This window comes from Pimephales promelas, chromosome 4 (genome assembly GCF_988280905.1).
Source record: "Pimephales promelas chromosome 4, fPimPro1.hap1.1, whole genome shotgun sequence".
Taxonomy (NCBI): Eukaryota; Metazoa; Chordata; class Actinopteri; order Cypriniformes; family Leuciscidae; genus Pimephales; species Pimephales promelas.
The window spans coordinates 28,036,483-28,055,879 of NC_142772.1; the positions used below are offsets into that span (position 1 = coordinate 28,036,483).

At 38.6% G+C, this 19,397-nt stretch overlaps 1 protein-coding gene across 3 annotated transcripts in view; it reads left to right on the forward strand.

The window, feature by feature from the left end:
* The window catches only part of paqr3a (progestin and adipoQ receptor family member IIIa), a 102,819-nt gene that overhangs the window by 33,396 nt on the left and 50,026 nt on the right, over positions 1-19,397 (forward strand). For 2 of the 3 annotated variants that reach the window (XM_089130212.1, XM_089130214.1), the window contains 3 exons: positions 11,520-11,741; positions 11,927-12,089; positions 12,733-12,888. In XM_089130212.1, the coding sequence (XP_088986338.1) occupies positions 11,520-11,741; positions 11,927-12,089; positions 12,733-12,888 (541 nt within the window). Of the gene's footprint in view, positions 1-9,476; positions 9,919-11,519; positions 11,742-11,926; positions 12,090-12,732; positions 12,889-19,397 lie in introns of those variants that run through there. The other variant, XM_089130213.1, reaches the window with a different exon arrangement.

Genomic DNA, 19,397 nt, shown 5'->3' on the forward strand with positions numbered 1-19,397 from the left:
TACTTACCGCAGCTGCAGGTGATCCACTTTGTCCTGTCTGTGCTATCGATATCGATGGGATGGCTTATCCTTCACCACACATTTCAGGGTTCGTGTGGCAAATTCCATTTTTTTCAAAATAGTCGTCCTCAGTGAAATGTACTGAGCAAACACCATGGTCCTTGATGATCTCTTCAGGTGTGTTTGGATATAACGTTATATCCAGAGCAAGAAACGTAATAGATGATTTATACGGTTAAAAGATGGCTGTGTCTCATATGACCTTGTTATTTGTACACTCTGTGACTATACAAATCCCAAAATGTAAATAGGAAAATGTTTGCATTATTTTGTCACTTATTGGGATTAGTATGCTAGCTGGAGCCATTTACATCCAGTCTTTGTGCTAAGCTAGGCTAGCTGTGGGTGTGTCAGACTGAGAGACAGCACGCACCGAGATGAAAAAAGACTTATCTAACTCTGGGGGATACGGTGAATAAGCTAAAGTCCCAAAAAGGCGGCATGTTTGTTTAAACAAAATGAGAAAGGAAAGATAGAGTGGTTGGTGTTTCACAAATGTCCGCCGACATTATTAATTGCCAGTAATCCCACGTGTAGATGCTTAACAAGGAATTTTCTGGGGCTAGGAGAATCCGTTCCTTTATAAACGTTTATATTTTAAGGGTCTGTGCAATGCATGTATTTTTGTACAACCCCTAAGCCAACATGTCAGATCTTTTAAATCCTATTCACCAGCCAGATCCTGCGTATGAATTTCCTCTCTGTCTCATCACAGCGCTTTGCGGTACAGCCTCCACTGACTCGAATTAGCTCATCATACTTAATCTTGAGTAAAATTTCCTAGTCTGTGCTAAATGACTTGAAGCCTTCATAGAGAAGAGATATTTATTTTTCTCATGGCTAATGACCTGTCCCTTGGACCCACCCTCTGATGGTTATTTACTAGGGCCCAGATGCTTGGGCTCAAAATGAGTGGTTATGTCAGCAGGGGCCATCCGTCATGGCTTCCTTCCTGATTGAATCTGAGAGATCCCATTGACATTGACTCTGTGACTTTTAAGGCCATTACCTACCACCACTGCAAAATGATCGCCTCATCATCACTTGTGAGCTGACAGCTGATTAGCAACAAATTACCATCAGGATGGCGCTCTGACATGCAGCGGGGAACAAAGCAGTCGAGAAACAGTCTACTACTATACTAGGCCGCATCTGTGGTAGCGGTAGGTGTTGTACATCATGAATCTTATGATGATGTTGTTTGTTTACAGAAAGAGCAATGCTGCTGTTGTTAAATTGTATTTGGTATGTATTCCAGATTAGTGGCGAGAGACACAATTTACAAATAGTATAAAAAGAAGAGAGTCAAAAGATTTGTCAGTGTTCTGTCTCACACTATTTGAAGGTTCATCAGGAGAGTCAGTGGACAATTTCAATAAATCATTATCCATCCGGTATGTTCAGGACTTTGTAGAAATACATAAAAATTCCACATGTAGTAAAGACAGACTCACTTATCCATTCATATGCTTATGTATGCATTTATGCTCAAGTGTATTAGTGAGGTCTTTTCTTAACAGCTGTCACAGATTTCCACTAGGAGCCGTCTGATCTCTGATGAGTGGAGAAAGTCCATTTAGTGGCTAGGATTCATTTTTAATGCCTCTGGTGATCTGAAACTGTTTTAATTGTACAAAGCTCCCATTGCACCGGGAGTGGAGAAGTGCATTTCCCTTTTCATCTTCCTTTCAGAATCTGAGCTGAAGTGATTGAAGTACCTTGATGGAGATGTTTTTCCGATTTGAAGCCCACGAAAACACTTCACTGTTGCATGTGTGCTTAGTACATACCCACCAATCAACTGCTTTATCTGTAAAGCAAAATCCCTTTTAGGCTCCCAATCATCAAAAACTGATATAGCTTAAATAAAAGTAACACTAGATTTCCAACCATCATAATATACAGTATTTCCAAGACCCTTGTGATGGTGCATCGACTTACAATAGGTTAAATGACATGTCTGACGTGTCTGTATCGCTTTTACTTACTTGGGTTTCAGGTAGTAACCGGAGCACAAAAACAACTAAAATTCAACTGCTTTACGGCATATGTCACTTTACCCACCACTACCTCAAATTGTCTGTGGCCATTGTTGATTTCAAAGCTGGTACTGGATAAATAGCGAGCGTGTACGTGCGACAGTAGGCTGTGGTAGGCTAAATTAATTACGACAGCGGTAATGGACAATTCTGCTTCCAACCTGTAGGGTGACCGCAGAGGAAAAGTTACTTGGTGTTGCTTTAAATAAAGACAAATATGGACTGTATTGTTAACTCTGAACTATATATGACCTTGTATCTATTATAACTATTATATAAGAGGTGAACAGCAGACTTACCTCTGTTCATTGACAGTTTATCAGCATTCCTTCACCCCATTTCCACACTTTTATTCCTAACTATTCCAAGCACAGGGAGGAGTACAGTGGATTTGGGCCAAATTCCGAGCTCGGATCCCTCCCCCTGAAAGCACGCCAAATACACATAAACCTTTACTCTATCTAATTATGTCTAAGTGTGAACTTGTGAAAATTCTTTTTTTTTTTACAAGCCGGATCCAAACCACCTTTGTACAGAAAATGTTTAGAATTTTTGTGGGTGTAGCTCAAACAGTAGAGTATAGCACTTACAATGACACAGGTCATGGGTTCAATTCCCATGCCATGATGCATGCATTGAAATAAATTATACATTGAATGTGATGTAAGTCAGTTTGTATAATGTAAATCTAATTAATAAGATCAGATTATATTGACCGTTTTATCATCACTCGAAAATGCAAATGCCTCATTAAAAGATTGCATATCGATCTTTTCAGTTTTTAACATTATTTTCTGCAAAGAATTTGAATCCTGCCTTCATGAAAAATGGAGAAGCATCCATTGCTAAAGTCTCACTCATGATGAACCACATGAGTTACTCTGACAGCGTGGACAAGCAACTGCAGTACATGTGACAAGAAAAAAATCACTCTATCAATCAGTCAGTCTATAAAATTCAGAGTACAGGATGCATTTCAGATCATTTCCTGCTCACTGTGGCTCCTCGAGCACTGCTATGCATCTGCTGCCTGTTCAATAATTGTTGTCCCTTCATGGATAGGCTTAGAGAGGCTTAGGGACGAGGGTCTGTCTCAGGGCCCCTTGACACCAGTCAGTAGTTGGAACAGTGATGGAGTTCCCCATAGCGTACAGTACACTGGCTGGCGTGTCTGACACTCCATCAGGGCAATGCTTGCTTTAGTAAAGCTGACAATGTGGCTGCCCTGGGACTAGCCGTGTACATGCTAAATTTCCATTTGTCTCTCTCAGTGGAGATCCTGGGCTGTATTTCAAAACATAGCATCGCTGTCATACCGAGATGCTACCAACAACACAAGGCCTCTCATAAAACATCATATCCGAAGAAGCGCCGTAGATACGTCCGAGGAGGCCTTGTCAATCCAACGGCCTTCTTGTAAGTGACTTCTCTGTCAGAGACTGGACAGCCACCACATAAACACATTTCAGGGTGAAATGATAGTTTGTCCTGTTGAAAACACAACATACACCATGGTACAAGCTGCACAGAGGGTAATAGAGCTGTAAATGCAGCCCTACATTATGTGGATTTCAGGTTATCCTTGTGGTCAAAGGCCATTACTAAACATTTCAAATGTGTCTTAAGATATGTGGGGCGTGAGCCCATGTTGTAAGGTAAAACTATAAGACATATTTGATTGTCTGATTTTGGCATAAAATAATAAATTGCTATCGTCTTTTTTTCTTTTTCTCTGGTACACGCATCATCAGAGAAGAGTCGTCGTTGGGGGAGAAGGGGATGTCAATGTTTTTGATGAAAGATTATGAGGGCACATGATTTGTGCATGCACTGTAAAGAATTATTTGATAAATGTCATGGCAATATTTTTAACTCATTCAAATATGTTTAGCAATTTTGAACTTTTTATAAGCAACTCATTAAAGTCAGCTTAATATTGTTGAAAATGTTAAATAAGTACAGTAAAAGTTGAAATGCCTTATATTTTAAGTACAATAAGCTGATTGTCCTTAAAAACTGAAGACAGACAGTTTATGTATTTTTAATAGTGTCATTTATAATAAACACTACAATTTTATTAAAACACAAAACAAAGCAAGCATGGTCCATTTAGATTTTTATGTGACTAAAAAAAAGGGGAGGGGGGGGCGCTAATCGATCCATTAATCTATTAATTGGCACCAACCAATCATATAGTCTACTGATTAATAAAACAAATGTTCTATTTTTAAAATTCATTTAAACAGTTTGATTCATAGATCTAAATGTAGATATATTTAGATATACTGTATCTTATAGATGTATACACTACAACTATATATAACAACCCACAAACAATTTGAATTTTAATGTCTTGAATTATGATAAAATCCTAATTAGATTTCTATGGCATTTTATTTTAATCGATGATGCCATAGTGTTCCTGGATATTATCTCAATCCTTATTTATATAGCCATTGTGTTTTGGAAATGAAGGTCCTAATTTGAATGTCTGGTAACGTCTGGGACAGAATCCCTCCCATTTTAAACCCAACAGAAAAAAAAAGATAGAGAGAGAGAGTACTCTGTATGCGTTATGTCCACATTGACGTGTCAAGTGTTAGATTAACTGCCCTCTCAAGCTCCTTTTATTTCCCTGTTCCAAGGCAACGCTCATTTACATAAACAGATAATCCCTGATAAAAAATTCCATTAGACAAAGGTGAAATGGATCAATTTTGTCTGCCAAGATAAATCTTACATTTTACACCGACAGGGTCATTACCCAGGCCACATTTCAGAAATAATGTATTTAAAAATCAGCCGATAGCAGCCATTTCCAGGTTTCCAATTACCTTTAAGAAAAGCTTATTCTGTGGACAATAAAGCACATTACGGCACAATATGATACAGTCCATAAAGATCACACTGTTTGATGAGAGGTGAGAGACAGCTCAGCATATTTAGGGGGAATGTCACAACCCCGCGTTCCCACAGACGGCACTCTGCAGGTGCCAGGCAAATGTTCTATTACCCCAGTCCAAATAGATTAACAGTCCTGTTAAAAAATAAACAGTATTTTTCCTCCGTTTTCTTCCGCCTACACCCCTCTGTCCTTCTCGGCTGATGAAAGGTGGTAGATTGACAGGGGGTTGCAAGGTGATGCCACCAGCACTGGAGAGAAAGAGAGAATGAAAATCTCATTAGTCTCTCCTTCCACCCCAATTCCCAGACCCCCCTAACTGACCTTGAGACACCCCCCACCTACCCAGCCATCCCTCCCCTCCCCGGTTGAGGTGAATCCCTCGCGTCGCCTTGGGTCTTCTCGGAGCTCGGAGCGCTGCTGCCGCTGAGGTCAGACGCTGGCGCTGCTGAATTAGTGCCAATCCCGCAAACAAGCCTGGGCGTGAGGTAGTCCTGTGGCGGGAGGAGAAACAGGGCCGTGGAGGGCAGACGGCCCTCCTTCTCCTCAAACGTACTGTCTCTTGCTCTCCCCTCCATATCAGGGAAAAGCAGCAGGTCCTAGACAGTCCACCTCAATCACGGCCGTCCACGTGCAAGGATGCATCAACAACATCAGCGTAATTCGGTCGCTCAAGAGAAGGCTGTAATTTTCATTGGCATCTGTGTTAGATGGAGTTATCGTCAACAAATGAAAAAAGAATCATCATTTATGCCCCGCGATGGGAGAAATCCATTACTGGGTTTTTTTTTTTTTTTTTTTTTTGCTAATGCTAATCTTTGCAATGAAATGGCCCCTAGAATTAAACAATAATCCATTTGTATAGTGCTGGTGGCCAGAATGACTAAACACTTTTCACATTTCTATGATAAGGGTCAAAGCTCTCTAATAAGAAATGTATTTCTATTCATAAATGCCTGAAAATGTGTTTGACAATTGACGCTCGTTGCATTAAGCTTGTCTGAGCTATATTACTAGGCTATTTGTTTTGTTACAAACTAATTAATAGGCCTACATTTACATTTAATTGCAGATTCCCTATAGTGTTTGATAATGTTTCCAAGGGACTGTGATTGATTGTATGAAATATTCTATTTAAAAGTAAAGGAAAGTTTTTAGGCCATGTCTAAAATACCATAGATGAGCAGTGACGGTAAATGAGTTACCACAGTACCATCTAGTGGATATTCTTAGATCTACAGATCCACAGTTATGATTACGGCACACCAGAACCGTCATGTCTTTTTTTTTTTTTTCTCTCTCTCTTTTTGTTTTGTTTTTTAAATCACTGTTTTTGCACTATTGTGTAAATTTAATTGAATAAAATTGTATGAAATAATTCAATTTGAAGTGATTAAAATATTAAATTATTAACGTCAGCACTTCATTCAGACTTGTAGCCTATGCTTTTAGTTTTTAACGAAGGCTAATAACTGTTTGAATTGTAGGCTAGTATATATTCTCCATGAATTTATTTTACAATTATAAAATGTATGGTAGCCTACAATGAATGTAGATTATGCATTTTTGTAAAAACTGTTGTGTAGCAGAAAATAGATACAGGGTGACATCTACAGGAGGAAATTTAACTCAGTATAGCCTATTCTCTTTGCAAATTCTAGCATTTACGGTAAAATACCCACTTTAATAATTTAAAATGTTCATGCAAAGGAATTCAACATTTGTTGAGGAGCGTTTTCTTTTTTTAAATGATTGAAAATCATATTGTTCTATAATGTGATGTTTTTTTTTCTTTTTTTTTTTTCTTTCAGTATATCTTATCATGGTCCATCTCAAAATACATCCCTAATAATAAATGTTAACTTTATTGGTGAACCAATTCCCCCTCAAAAGCTGGTCTTTAAATCCCTGAATATTCTATTTATTTTACATTTTACATCATCAAAGAAAGAAGGGCTTTGTATTGGCAATATGTAATAATAATAATATTTATAACGAAGTGTGTATTTGGCATTGTTAGAGGGGTTAAAAAAAATACGAATAATAAGTACCCGCAGTGCCATAAAGCTTAGCATGTCGGCTTGAGTCCCATTATAGCCAGGCTTAAGATTTTCCCCATAAATGAGGATTTAGAGTATTTTATGCTGACAGAAAAAGTGACACACAGAAGACAGTCATTAATATCACAAGATATTAATCTCGTTCCATCAAATGCTAAATGCAGAAGAACAATTGTATTGTCTGACCTAATCTCTTGCTTATTTTGGAAATTGTTTTCCCTTTCTTTTGGCCTCTAGGGAATTAAAGTCTTGGGGCCAGATGTACGTCTTATTGAAGAGATAATTGTAAGTGAAAAAAGAGGATGCCTTTATATTAAAGCTCAATTCTTCCCAATATTGTTATGCAGATGGAACTTTCACTAAGCTAAAATCTCATTGCCTAACTGAACTTCTGTGAAGCAGGAAAAAAACGATGAACACAATAAAAGAGTGCATGTACATACAGTCCAAATGTATTTCATGAGGTAACATGCAATTAACTGGTTTTAATAAAGTCATTGGGTTATAGGCTACATATTGCAATAGCTATAAATTATGCATAATTCCATGAAACTATTATTCCAACCCCTTGCCCTTTAGAATGTAAAGTAAATTATTATTACTCAGAATTTAAATGTATAATTACATTGTAGCAGACATATTAATGTGTAATTGATGCTTTTAGCTAACAACCACAATGCAAGTCATTGTATTTGAACTAGACATGGGCCTCTTTGGTTTTATTTAATGAAATGATGACTATTTCTCTTCCACGATTCACACGCATACAAGTGAATAGTAGGTGCAATATAGTAGGATAGGTAAAAAGGGGCTACAAAAATTGAATTAGTCTAGTTATTCCTTTGAGGAAAAGCGTGCCAAGTGACATTTGAAACTGCATGTGGTCTTGTTTTTTGCTCAAAAACACTGCCTGTGCCATTATGCATCAAGGCCGGTGCAGTGGCTGCTTGACTTCCCACTGTTCAGGAACCGGCGGCAAAGGCCTCGTCAGATGGCTCCAGAGCTCTCTCAAAGTGTCAGCTCCCCAAAATAGTCTTGTGACCAGACTACAGACACCAAACAAACAAAGGCACTCTGATCGTGTAAGTATCAGTCTGAGCGCTCCCGAAGCCTCCCTCCGTCCCCCGATTCGTGTTAATCAGTCTCCAGGGAGCGGGATCGGACACGACACACATCCTATTGGAGCAAAGTGTGGTGTCTCCCGCCTGCGAGCTGGACTTCGGTGCAGGTTGCGGTGGAAACGTTGATGTGCACCCTCTGTGTGGACGGCAAGGACAGAGGCACGGCGGCAGCAGATGTCTCGTGGCGGAGATTATAAATAAAAGCGATCAGAGCAGGGGAGCACTGACGGGCCTTAGCGAGGCCGCTGTCACGGTGGCAATGTGTTTTACTCGCTGGATAGTTTCTCAGCAAGACACTTGGCCAACCTCTTCTAACAATGACTGTGTCCTTGTTATTGGACTTGATGCCTGCTCTTGGTTGGGGGCAATATCATGGGCACCAGTGGAGAACCGTGTGTGGCGGCTGGCTTGCAACGAGAAACGAGGTTGAGAGGGCGAATCGTAATGGAAAAATGATTGAGTGTAGAGAGGTTGAAAAAGGTACAGCTTTATGTAGAGTTTTGGAGTCTCTTCAGTGCCAGTAAAGTCAATTATAAATCCAGTCAGTAAGGTCAAAACAGATATGCAACCTGTTTTTAAGATCAAATCAGACACTTCTAAATGTCTTCTCCATTATGTCTTCTCCAACGGAAGTATCTCGTTGTAGTCCCATTCAAGACGTTTTTGTAGGCATTCCTGATTTTCAAAATATCTCTGCTTACATTGAACTTTCAGCGCAGCAACTTTGCAGATACTGTTGCACCAACAGCAAATTACACACTATTTTAACCACAGCAATTAACCACTCCTTACAACTCAAACATGCATTTTAGTTTGGGACATTTCTGTTCTCACAGACAAGAAATTAAAATTTAAAATGTTGATTAAAAATTTTAAATTATTATTTGACATAAAAAAAATAAGAAATTATGACATAGGAAATTCATAATTACAACACACACACACAAAAATCATAATTATTACATGAAAGGCCACGACAAAGCTAAGTAGAAATCATACTCTATTGCTGACAGGGTGGATTTGCTGCAGTAAGGCAAATTGTCTTGGCAGTGCTGTTGACAGCCTTTTTAGAGTGAAGCTGCTGAAAGGTGAATTAGGAGTGCTAATGAAGAACACACTCCCACTTGAGGAGGTAATTATCTTGGGTGTAATGGCTGAGGGAAGATTTAGTGTGATTCTAGCCCCAGAGGAGTATCATACAAGATTACACCTGAGATGTATGAAAAGGTAGTCTTCTTCAAAACGTGTTGACAGCAGTCTGCCACCTACAGGTCTCAATTCAGTCGATTAAATATGAATTGTGGTGGCTGGTATTTTCAGTGGATAAACACTTCCACATTCAGCAGGAAGGAATCATTTCGGAAGATACAATTCAATTAATAGAGAATTGAACAAAAGAGAACAAATAATAGAGTGTGACAAGCTTTCTTGGATAAGGTCAAATATGAAAAAAATACATTTTTATTGAAATATAAATTATTATAAAATATTATTATATTGATTGTGAGATCATTAAAATGATCATTGGATAGAAGACGGATTTATGCTTGAGGTTACATGTGACATGAAATAATCTCTTTATTAGCCTGTTAGCAGCTACTGCAGTAATAGGCTACTTCCTGCTGCTCTCAATGGGCTAACATGAGTCTGAACATTGGATATTAAAGTTATGCGTAAGCATTATAGGCCTATACACAAACGCGGATTCTTCGATGCAGATATTTATCCGACCCATGGTAAGTTTAGGGTTAAGCGAACACTTTAATCCGTTTCTCAAATAAATCCACTGTACAGTAGATGTGATTAGCATGTAACGTTAGCCGTTTAGAGAGTATACTGTGAATTTGATAGCTAATTTAGTGATAAAGGTAATTATGGCTAGTTAGGTATTGATTTTATGCAAATAAATAATTTGATAGCTCAGCAGGTTTATACGCTGTTTGTATTTGTAAGTATTTTGCCATAGCGTTGGCAACTTGTTTGACAGACAGGGACAGTGACGTCTGTTTCTGATGCTCATTTTGCTTCGTTTCATGTTATTTCACAATAGTTTTCGTTCTAAATAAGGTGTGAAATTCGTATTTTATACATAAGGCCCTGATACTTTTCTTTTTTCCGAACAGTGTATCCACGAACACGAGCATTACTCACACAGGACAAAACCCCACATCACTACAATGTGATCTTTTCTCTGACAAATTTACTATTCCATCACATTCTATTTTGCCAGTGCCATGCAGTGTTATTTTAATATTATATGTATTTAGAAAATATTTAGATTTGTTCAGTTTTATACATCGTTGCGTTTTTAGTGCTATATTGTTTACATTTTAATACTTTTGTTTTGTGCTTTTGTCATTTTTTAAACTTTTACTTTATTTCAATTCCAGTTTTTTTCGCTTAATTTTTTTTAATTTTTTCTACTTCAGCTTATTTTATTTCAGTTAGTTGCAAAGGCAGCATTTCAAATATAAAATTTCATATATGGCTTTATTTCAATTAAAGCTGTATTCCGTAGCTTTTTTGGGGTTAAAAATTATCCAAAATATATATTTGAGAAAATACATAACCAGCCAGTATCTGCTTGTAATAATGTTTTTAACAGTGGTACTGGTGGATTTCCGTGGGAGATTCGATCATGTCTTTCTGTCATTATGTCACATAAAGGAGTCTCGGCCAATACTATATTGCGAGTGAGGATGCTGGAGGTGGAGATTTATAGCCTTTTCTCACAGCACTAGATAAAATTAAACTTATCAATTTGATCGCAGATCCAGAAAGATTAAAACGACAATCACCAGTGACAACAGATTCACCCGCTGTAAAATGCAAAAGACTTTGTTCGGACTTCGGAGTGGCTTCAGAAAAAAAAAGAGACTGCAACCGGACCCATGAGAAAACAATGTAGTCACGCAATGCTGATGTTGTTAACATTAACAATTTGTGAAAAAAGTACCCTATAATTTGCATGGTTTTGCGCAATAAGCTATTTTTACATTTAATCAGCGTGATTTACTGCAATGTCAGAATGTAATGTTACTTGTTCAGATGAGATATTCCAGTGAAAATTATTATGTTGGTCATACTTCCAAAAAGAATAATCTGTGAGTTCTAAATGCCAGTATCGACACCGTTGCGGTGACTGACAGCTGCACACTCTCATTATCAAACATTGTGTTCATCCATGCTGTGCCGTGTCGAAGTGCAACTCGCTCAAAGTTACTTGGCGACAAAGAGGAAAAACTGCACACAGCTGCTACACAGCTGTCCATTTTTTGTCAACATTGTCAGATATTTATGGAAACATATCCTTTAAATTGTGTGTGTCTGACTGTAGGACTTTGAGGGTGAGACTGGATGACATTATCATCATGCCGTCAGCGAAGGTGCTGAAGAATGCCCAGTACATTGAATTGGGCAGTTACCAGTACTGGCCTGTTCTGGTGCCCAGAAGAATCCGCCTGTACACTTACGAGCAGGTGCCGGGATTCCTACGGGAAAATCCTTACATCACCGATGGCTACAGAGCCTATCTGACCTCTAGACTGTGCATTAAAAGGTGTGTGTCTTGTAACCACTGTGTATTTATGCAGAGTGTGTTTTTTCAATTGCAATATTTTTTTGCATAATTCTAATGACATAATTATGTAATATAGATGTATTGCTCATCCTTTTGAGAGAATAACATGAGCTTAGCTATTGGAAGAAATGTTGATGTAGACGCCTGTTATCTCTGTTTTGTAGCCTTTTCATTCTGTCCAATGAGACGGTAAACATCTGGAGTCATCTGTTGGGGTTCTTCCTGTTCTTCACGCTGGGGGTTTATGACTTGTTGGCGGTGTTGCCGATGTTAGGAGCTTCCAGAGAAGACTATGTCATATACTCCATAGGTCTCTTCTGCTTCCAGGTATGTCCTTGCTGCTTGCATCATGCCATCACAATATCACGTTTAGGTAGGCTAATTCAAAAGGATAAAAAACCTAAGCAGTACAGAGGTGAATTTATTAGTCTCTGTATACACTTGTATAGTTAAAACAGTAGTTAGCGCTGGATAAAGTGTTTCTGTTTTTTGGCATGACAAACAAATTATCTCTAACCATAGTTGCTTGCTTGTATCAGTTCCATCCGTTTCAATAAAAACTGATCTTAGATCAGCACTTTCCATCAAAAAGTCTTCATATGATCCTTGGACCAGGCTTTCCACATTCTCTGTTGCCAGGGATTAGAGTTAAAACTTATGATTTTATCACCTAAACTCAGTCCCGCCTAATTCTAGATCCGTTATCGGCTGCTCTCGTACCATCGTAATAGACAGAAATGGCAGATTCTATCCTTGGCAGCTATTCTCTAAAGCATCAGGATTAGGCAAAGTGCCTCTTCACCACCCTTGCATATTCTCTCTTGAAGACATAATTATAGCATCTTTGTTTGGCTGTATAGGTTCATCATGTGAGTTTGAGCTTTTGCATTGTGAAAACTTTGCATATATCTATCTGCATATATGGCCTATAAAATCATCTGTATCTGAACACTTCACATCTTCTGCTTAGGTGTGCATGCTGTGTTCTGTGGGCTTTCACCTATTCTGCTGCCACCGATCCGAAAAAAACAGCCGCCGATGGATGGCACTTGACTACGCCGGGATCTCCATCGGCATCATAGGCTGTTACATTCCAGGAGTGTTCTATGCATTCTACTGCAATAACGTATGTGCAGGGGCCTGATCATTCACTTAATTTCTCTCTGGTAAACAATAGGTTACAATACAATCAGTTAAAAGGTCAAAGTATAGGAACACAGAAAATTAAGTTTACCCTGGCCTTAAGAAATCCAGTCAGAATACTAAATAAGTGAGTGTAATAGAATTTTTTAGGATGCATTTCTGCGTTGTCTAATAATGCTATAGGCTTGTGATTCTGTTGCCCGCTTAGAAAGCCAAGTTCACGCTACAGGATTTTAAGCCCGATTTGCAAATCGTTGAGCTCGCCGACAGGGTGTTATCGCGTGCAAATCACGGGGGATTAGCGGGCGATGAACGTTTGCCAATCTTTTAGTATGAAAGAGCCAACAACACATCGAAGACGTTCGCAGACGCATCGCCGAGCCCAAAAAAAATATCTAGCATGCTAGATATCCAGAGCCGTCGTGCGACTCAACCTCAGTGATGTCATGAGCTATAGCCAATCATCAGACTGATCTCATGAAGTAGCGTGTGTATGACACGCCAATTCGTATTTCCATTTTTGGCGTGCTATTTGGAGTACTATGGATTTAGACCATACCATAGTACTGAAACAGCTCTCATTAAGTCACAAATGATTTGCTCTTATCATCCGATCGTGGTTGTATCTCTATATAGTGCGTTTTGTCAACTCGTGTAGTGCGTTACCGTTACTTCCTGTTGTGGATCAATCACGTTGTGTTGTGTGGTGTGAACAGCAAGTCATGTAATGTGAACCGCACAGTTCAGCCCGACGTTTTAAAATCATGTAGTGTGAACAAGGCTTTAGTGCTTACTAATGAAAAAGTAATTGTTTTCTAGCCATTGTTTGTGTATTGTGTATGGTCATTGGTCAGTGTCTATGTTAGTGCCATTAGTCAAGACAAATTTGTGAACTAAACCATTCTGGCTTGGGGAGGTGAAAGTGGCACTGGAGGTAGGCTTCCTATAACTTCATAAATGAAGTAATATGTGTTTATTGGTGGAGTCGGATCCAAGTAGGACACATAGGGTTCAATAAGAATGGCATGAAGAGTCTCTACACTGTGCGATCGACGGTCATGGCCAATGTGGACAAGGGTAGATTAATTAGGTGGCTTGAGGTGTATCGTCCCACTGTGGTCTCTAGCAGATGGTTGGCCTGCTTTTTTTGTGGGCATATGTTACCTGTGCAACAGATACAGGGCAAGAGTTCACCTATTCCTGGGGAAAGCAGTCTGGTGTGTGTGTGCGTTGTGAATACTACATGGAGAGACTGTTTATATGTGTTTAGTAAAGACCATTATTCTATTGGAGTTAACATTTATTCCTTTAGCAGATGCTTTTATATAAAGTGACTGAAAATAGTCACTCACCTGAAAAGGATCCTTGTCATCATTTACTCACCTCCATGCCGTTCTAAACATATGACTTTCTCTTTTCTTCAAAAGAAGATATTTTAAAGAAGATTGGAATTCAAACAACATGAGACCCCACTGACTTTTATTATAGAAAACAAAAACATTTTTCAAAATATCTTCTTTTGTGTTGCACAGAAGAGATTTGGAACAACATGAGGGTGAGTAAATGAACTACTCCTTTAACCCATTCAGACCCTGTGTCCATTACAATGGACATCACATGTCAGCCCCCTTTTTTAACTTCTGGAGCATTTCACCTAGTTTAAAGCCTGCAGTCCATGAGATTGGACGTTTGTCATCCAATCAAGTAAAGCTTGCCAGTAAAGCTCTGCATGTAGTAATTATATATAAAAAAAACCCCTCTACATTGAAGAGAAGCATGGCAGTACTTTACTCTAAACACAGAAGCAATCAACATTTTCTAAGGTATATTTACATTTGTATATATTTTTGTGAGTATTTCATAGTTTGTATGTAAAATAGAAAGATTGAACTTATTAATTAAAGTTAAAAATCAACTGTAGAATTGCACATTTTAAATCAGGATTTTTTTTAAATGTGTCTGTCCATTAGAATGGACAGTAAGTTTGAAAGCCTGTTACTGAAGTCACATTTTCAGTGATGCTGATTGAAATTTTTCTTTTATAAAATATATATGTGTATATATATATATATATATATATATCACAGTACCGATACATTTTTGAAACTTTTTCATGTGCAGAATATACAGTTCTGAAGTGCTTGAACATATAGCTGATGAAAATATCTCAGATGTTGACTTTATGTGGAGTAATGAGGAAGATGGAGATGTAAGAAAAATATCCATATTTAAAACTTTATAAAGTAAAATAACTTCCGGCTAAAAGAACATATTTGACTTAAATCTAAAGCGCAACTTAAATATGAATATTTTAAATATTTTATATTAATGTCATATACACCAAGGATGGCTAGAGGCCAGGGTGATTAAATCATGGGCTAATTTAAATTTTTGTGTGAACTATGCCTTTTAAACTATGCCTATATGCCTATAGTTCAACCACAAATTGTATTTGTCATCAGTTACTCACCCTTATGTTGTTCCAAACATGTATGAGTTTCATACCATTTTTATGTTGGACACCATCCCGCCTGCAATCTATTGAATGGTGTTTCGGGAAGTATATTTGATAGACATTTTAACTAAAGTTCCTGTCGTGATAAAAACTGTTTTACTGCACTCAGCAGGCCTAAAATTCCACCGTCCGCAAACCCACTATTTTTATAATGGCATAAATGCTATGTGGGATCTCAATATCTCAGCTCAGGAAGGGTGTAGAGTCTCCATTTTTGCACTCAGGTCTAAAGCCCCGTTCACACCGCCAGCGATTTTGTCGCTTTGTGTCGCTAGTCTCTGTACTGTGATGTCGCTTGTTGACGTTCGTAGTGCTGTCGCTCTGATGTTATTGGTAGACTGCACGTCTGGCCATATCTATACAAAAGACCATCACAACACAACTGATATATACAACTATATAATTTTAATTTGACTGGGAATAAATTACTTTTAAGGCTAAAAAGAAACCGTATGCTGTTGGGAGAGTGTTTTTATATTACCACAGCAGTGTTCAGTGGATTAAATCATTTACTAGAATAGATCAACGATCGATTAGTCAACAAATTAAACTCACTCATGCTGGCACAAATTATGAAAACGTCATTCGAATTTGACAAATAATCAATTTTCTTGTCCCTAATAGTCAACTTAATGCAGGGGAAATTGTAAAATGAACTGCAGCAGTGCTAAACATGCATCATAAAATTAAAACACTCGAACTATAATGTTAAATGTATGAATTAAACAGTTTCAGTTTAAACAGTTTGACAGTTTCTTTTCCATGCATCATTTTATTATCCATGTATGTGGTTACAGTCAAATCATATAAAACAGTGAAATCGTCCTCGTACTCTTTCTTTCTGTCTTGCCTGGACTCGAGACGGTGACGTGAGCTCCACTGAAAGTCTTCTTTCCTATTGGTTGTCGCTCGTGAAAAGTTTACTTTCTCATTTGAGAAAGTTCTCATTTGCTTCTCATTTGCATAAAGTTGAAAATTCTCAACTGTTGTTGCTTGTCTCTTGTCGCTTGACACACCCACATTCTGTCGCCAACGGTCACTGTCGCTCATGTCGCCGGATGTCGCCAGAGCTCCATTGAAATGAATGGGATCTTGTCGCTTTGCCGCTGCGTGTTGCTGGCGGTGTGAACGGGGCTTAAGTCTCACAGCCTTCTATCAGAATCCAGAGTTTCAAGAAGAACTTTTTTTTTTGCACCGAAAAAGTCGACAGGGGTACCCCTTTGGTTTTTTTGGGGGCGAAATTTTGAGTTTTTCCAATCTTCTCGAAACTCTGGATTCTGGTAGAGGGCCATGGGACTTATTCCCATGTGGCTCTATCTGTATAAAAATAGTGGGTTATTGGACAAATAGTGGGTCTGTGGACACGTGGTTTTTAAGCTTAGCTTTCAAAATTTTGGGATGAAAACTATTTTACTGCACTCAGGGAGGCCCCCTGAGTCTGTGGTACCAAGGGCAGTCCCGAAATTCCACCATCCGCGAACCCACTATTTTTATAATGGGATAAATGCTACGTAGGATCTCAATATCTCAGCTCTGGAAGGGTCGTTTTTTTTTTTCGGGTCAAAATTTTTAATTTCGATATCTCAGCTCTGGAAGGGTCTAGATCCTCCATTTTTGCACTCAGGTCAAAGTCTCACAGCCCTCTATCATAATACAGAGTTTTGAGAAGATTGGAGAAACTTAATTTTTCGCCCGAAAAAAAAAAACACGAAAGGGGTACCACTGTCGTTTTTTTTTTTTCGGGTCGAATTTTTGAGTTTCGATATCTCATCTCTGGAAGGGTCTAGAGCCTCCATTTTTGCACTCAGGTGTAAGTCTCATGGCCCTCTATCAGAATCCAGAGTTTTGAGAAGATTGGAGAAACTTAATTTTTCGCCCGGAAAAAAAAACGAAAGGGGTACCACTGTCGTTTTTTTTTTCGGGTCGAATTTTTGAGTTTCAATATCTCAGCTCTGGAAGCGTCTAGAACCTCAATTTTTGCACTCAGGTCTAAGTCTCCTGGCCCTCTATCATTATCCAGAGTTTTGAGAAGATTGGAGAAACTGAATTTTTCGCCCGAAAACGAAAAAAAACGAAAGGGGTAACACTGTCGTTTTTTTTTTTCGGGTCGAAATTTTGAATTTCGATATCTCAGCTCTGAAAGGGTCTAGAGCCTCCATTTTTCCACTCAGGTCAAAGTCTCGTGGCCCTCTATCAGAATCCAGAGTTTTGAGAAGATTGGAGAAACTTAATTTTTCGCCTGAAAATGAAATTAACGAAAGGGGTAGCACTGTCGTTTTTTTTTTCGGGTCGAAATTTTGAATTTCGATATCTCAGCTCTGGAAGGGTCTAGAGCCTCCATTTTTGCACTCAGGTCAAAGTCTCGTGGCCCTCTATCATAATCCAGAGTTTTGAGAAGATTGGAGAAACTTAATTTTTCGCCTGAAAATGAAATTAACGAAAGGGGTAGCACTGTCATTTTTTTTTTCGGGTCGAAATTTTGAATTTCGATATCTCAGCTCTGGAAGGGTCTAGAGCCTCCATTTTTGCACTCAGGTCAAAGTCTCGTGGCCCTCTATCATAATACAGAGTTTTGAGAAGATTGGAGAAACTTAATTTTTCGCCCGAAAAAAAAAACACGAAAGGGGTACCACTGTCGTTTTTTTTTTCGGGTCGAATTTTTGAGTTTCGATATCTCATCTCTGGAAGGGTCTAGAGCCTCCATTTTTGCACTCAGGTGTAAGTCTCATGGCCCTCTATCAGAATCCAGAGTTTTGAGAAGATTGGAGAAACTTAATTTTTCGCCCGGAAAAAAAAACGAAAGGGGTACCACTGTCGTTTTTTTTTTCGGGTCGAATTTTTGAGTTTCAATATCTCAGCTCTGGAAGCGTCTAGAACCTCAATTTTTGCACTCAGGTCTAAGTCTCCTGGCCCTCTATCATTATCCAGAGTTTTGAGAAGATTGGAGAAACTGAATTTTTCGCCCGAAAACGAAAAAAAACGAAAGGGGTAACACTGTCGTTTTTTTTTTCGGGTCGAAATTTTGAATTTCGATATCTCAGCTCTGAAAGGGTCTAGAGCCTCCATTTTTCCACTCAGGTCAAAGTCTCGTGGCCCTCTATCAGAATCCAGAGTTTTGAGAAGATTGGAGAAACTTAATTTTTCGCCCAAAAACGAAAAAAAAACGAAAGGGGTAACACTGTCGTTTTTTTTTTCGGGTCGAAATTTTGAATTTCGATATCTCAGCTCTGGAAGGGTCTAGAGCCTCCATTTTTGCACTCAGGTCAAAGTCTCACAGCCCTCTATCATAATCCAGAGTTTTGAGAAGATTGGAGAAACTTAATTTTTCGCCCAAAAACGAAAAAAAACGAAAGGGGTAACACTGTCGTTTTTTTTTCGGGTCAAGATTTTGAATTTCGATATCTCAGCTCTGGAAGGGTCTAGAGCCTCCATTTTTGCACTCAGGTCAAAGTCTCACAGCCCTTTATCATAATCCAGAGTTTTTGAGAAGATTGGAGAAACTTAATTTTTCGCCCAAAAACGAAAAAAAAACGAAAGGGGTAACACTGTCGTTTTTTTTTCGGGTCGAAATTTTGAATTTCGATATCTCAGCTCTGGAAGGGTCTAGAGCCTCCATTTTTGCACTCAGGTCAAAGTCTCACAGCCCTCCATCATAATCCAGAGTTTTGAGAAGATTGGAAAAACTTAAATTTTCACCCAAAAATGAAAAAAAACGAAAGGGGTAACACTGTCGTTTTTTTTTTGGGTCGAAATTTTGAATTTCGATATCTCAGCTCTGGAAGGGTCTAGAGCCTCCATTTTTGCACTCAGGTCAAAGTCTCACAGCCCTCTATCATAATCCAGAGTTTTGAGAAGATTGGAGAAACTTAAATTTTCGCCCAAAAATGAAAAAAAAACGAAAGGGGTAACACTGACATTTTTTTTTTGGTCGAAATTTTGAATTTCGATATCTCAGCTCTGGAAGGGTCTAGAGCCTC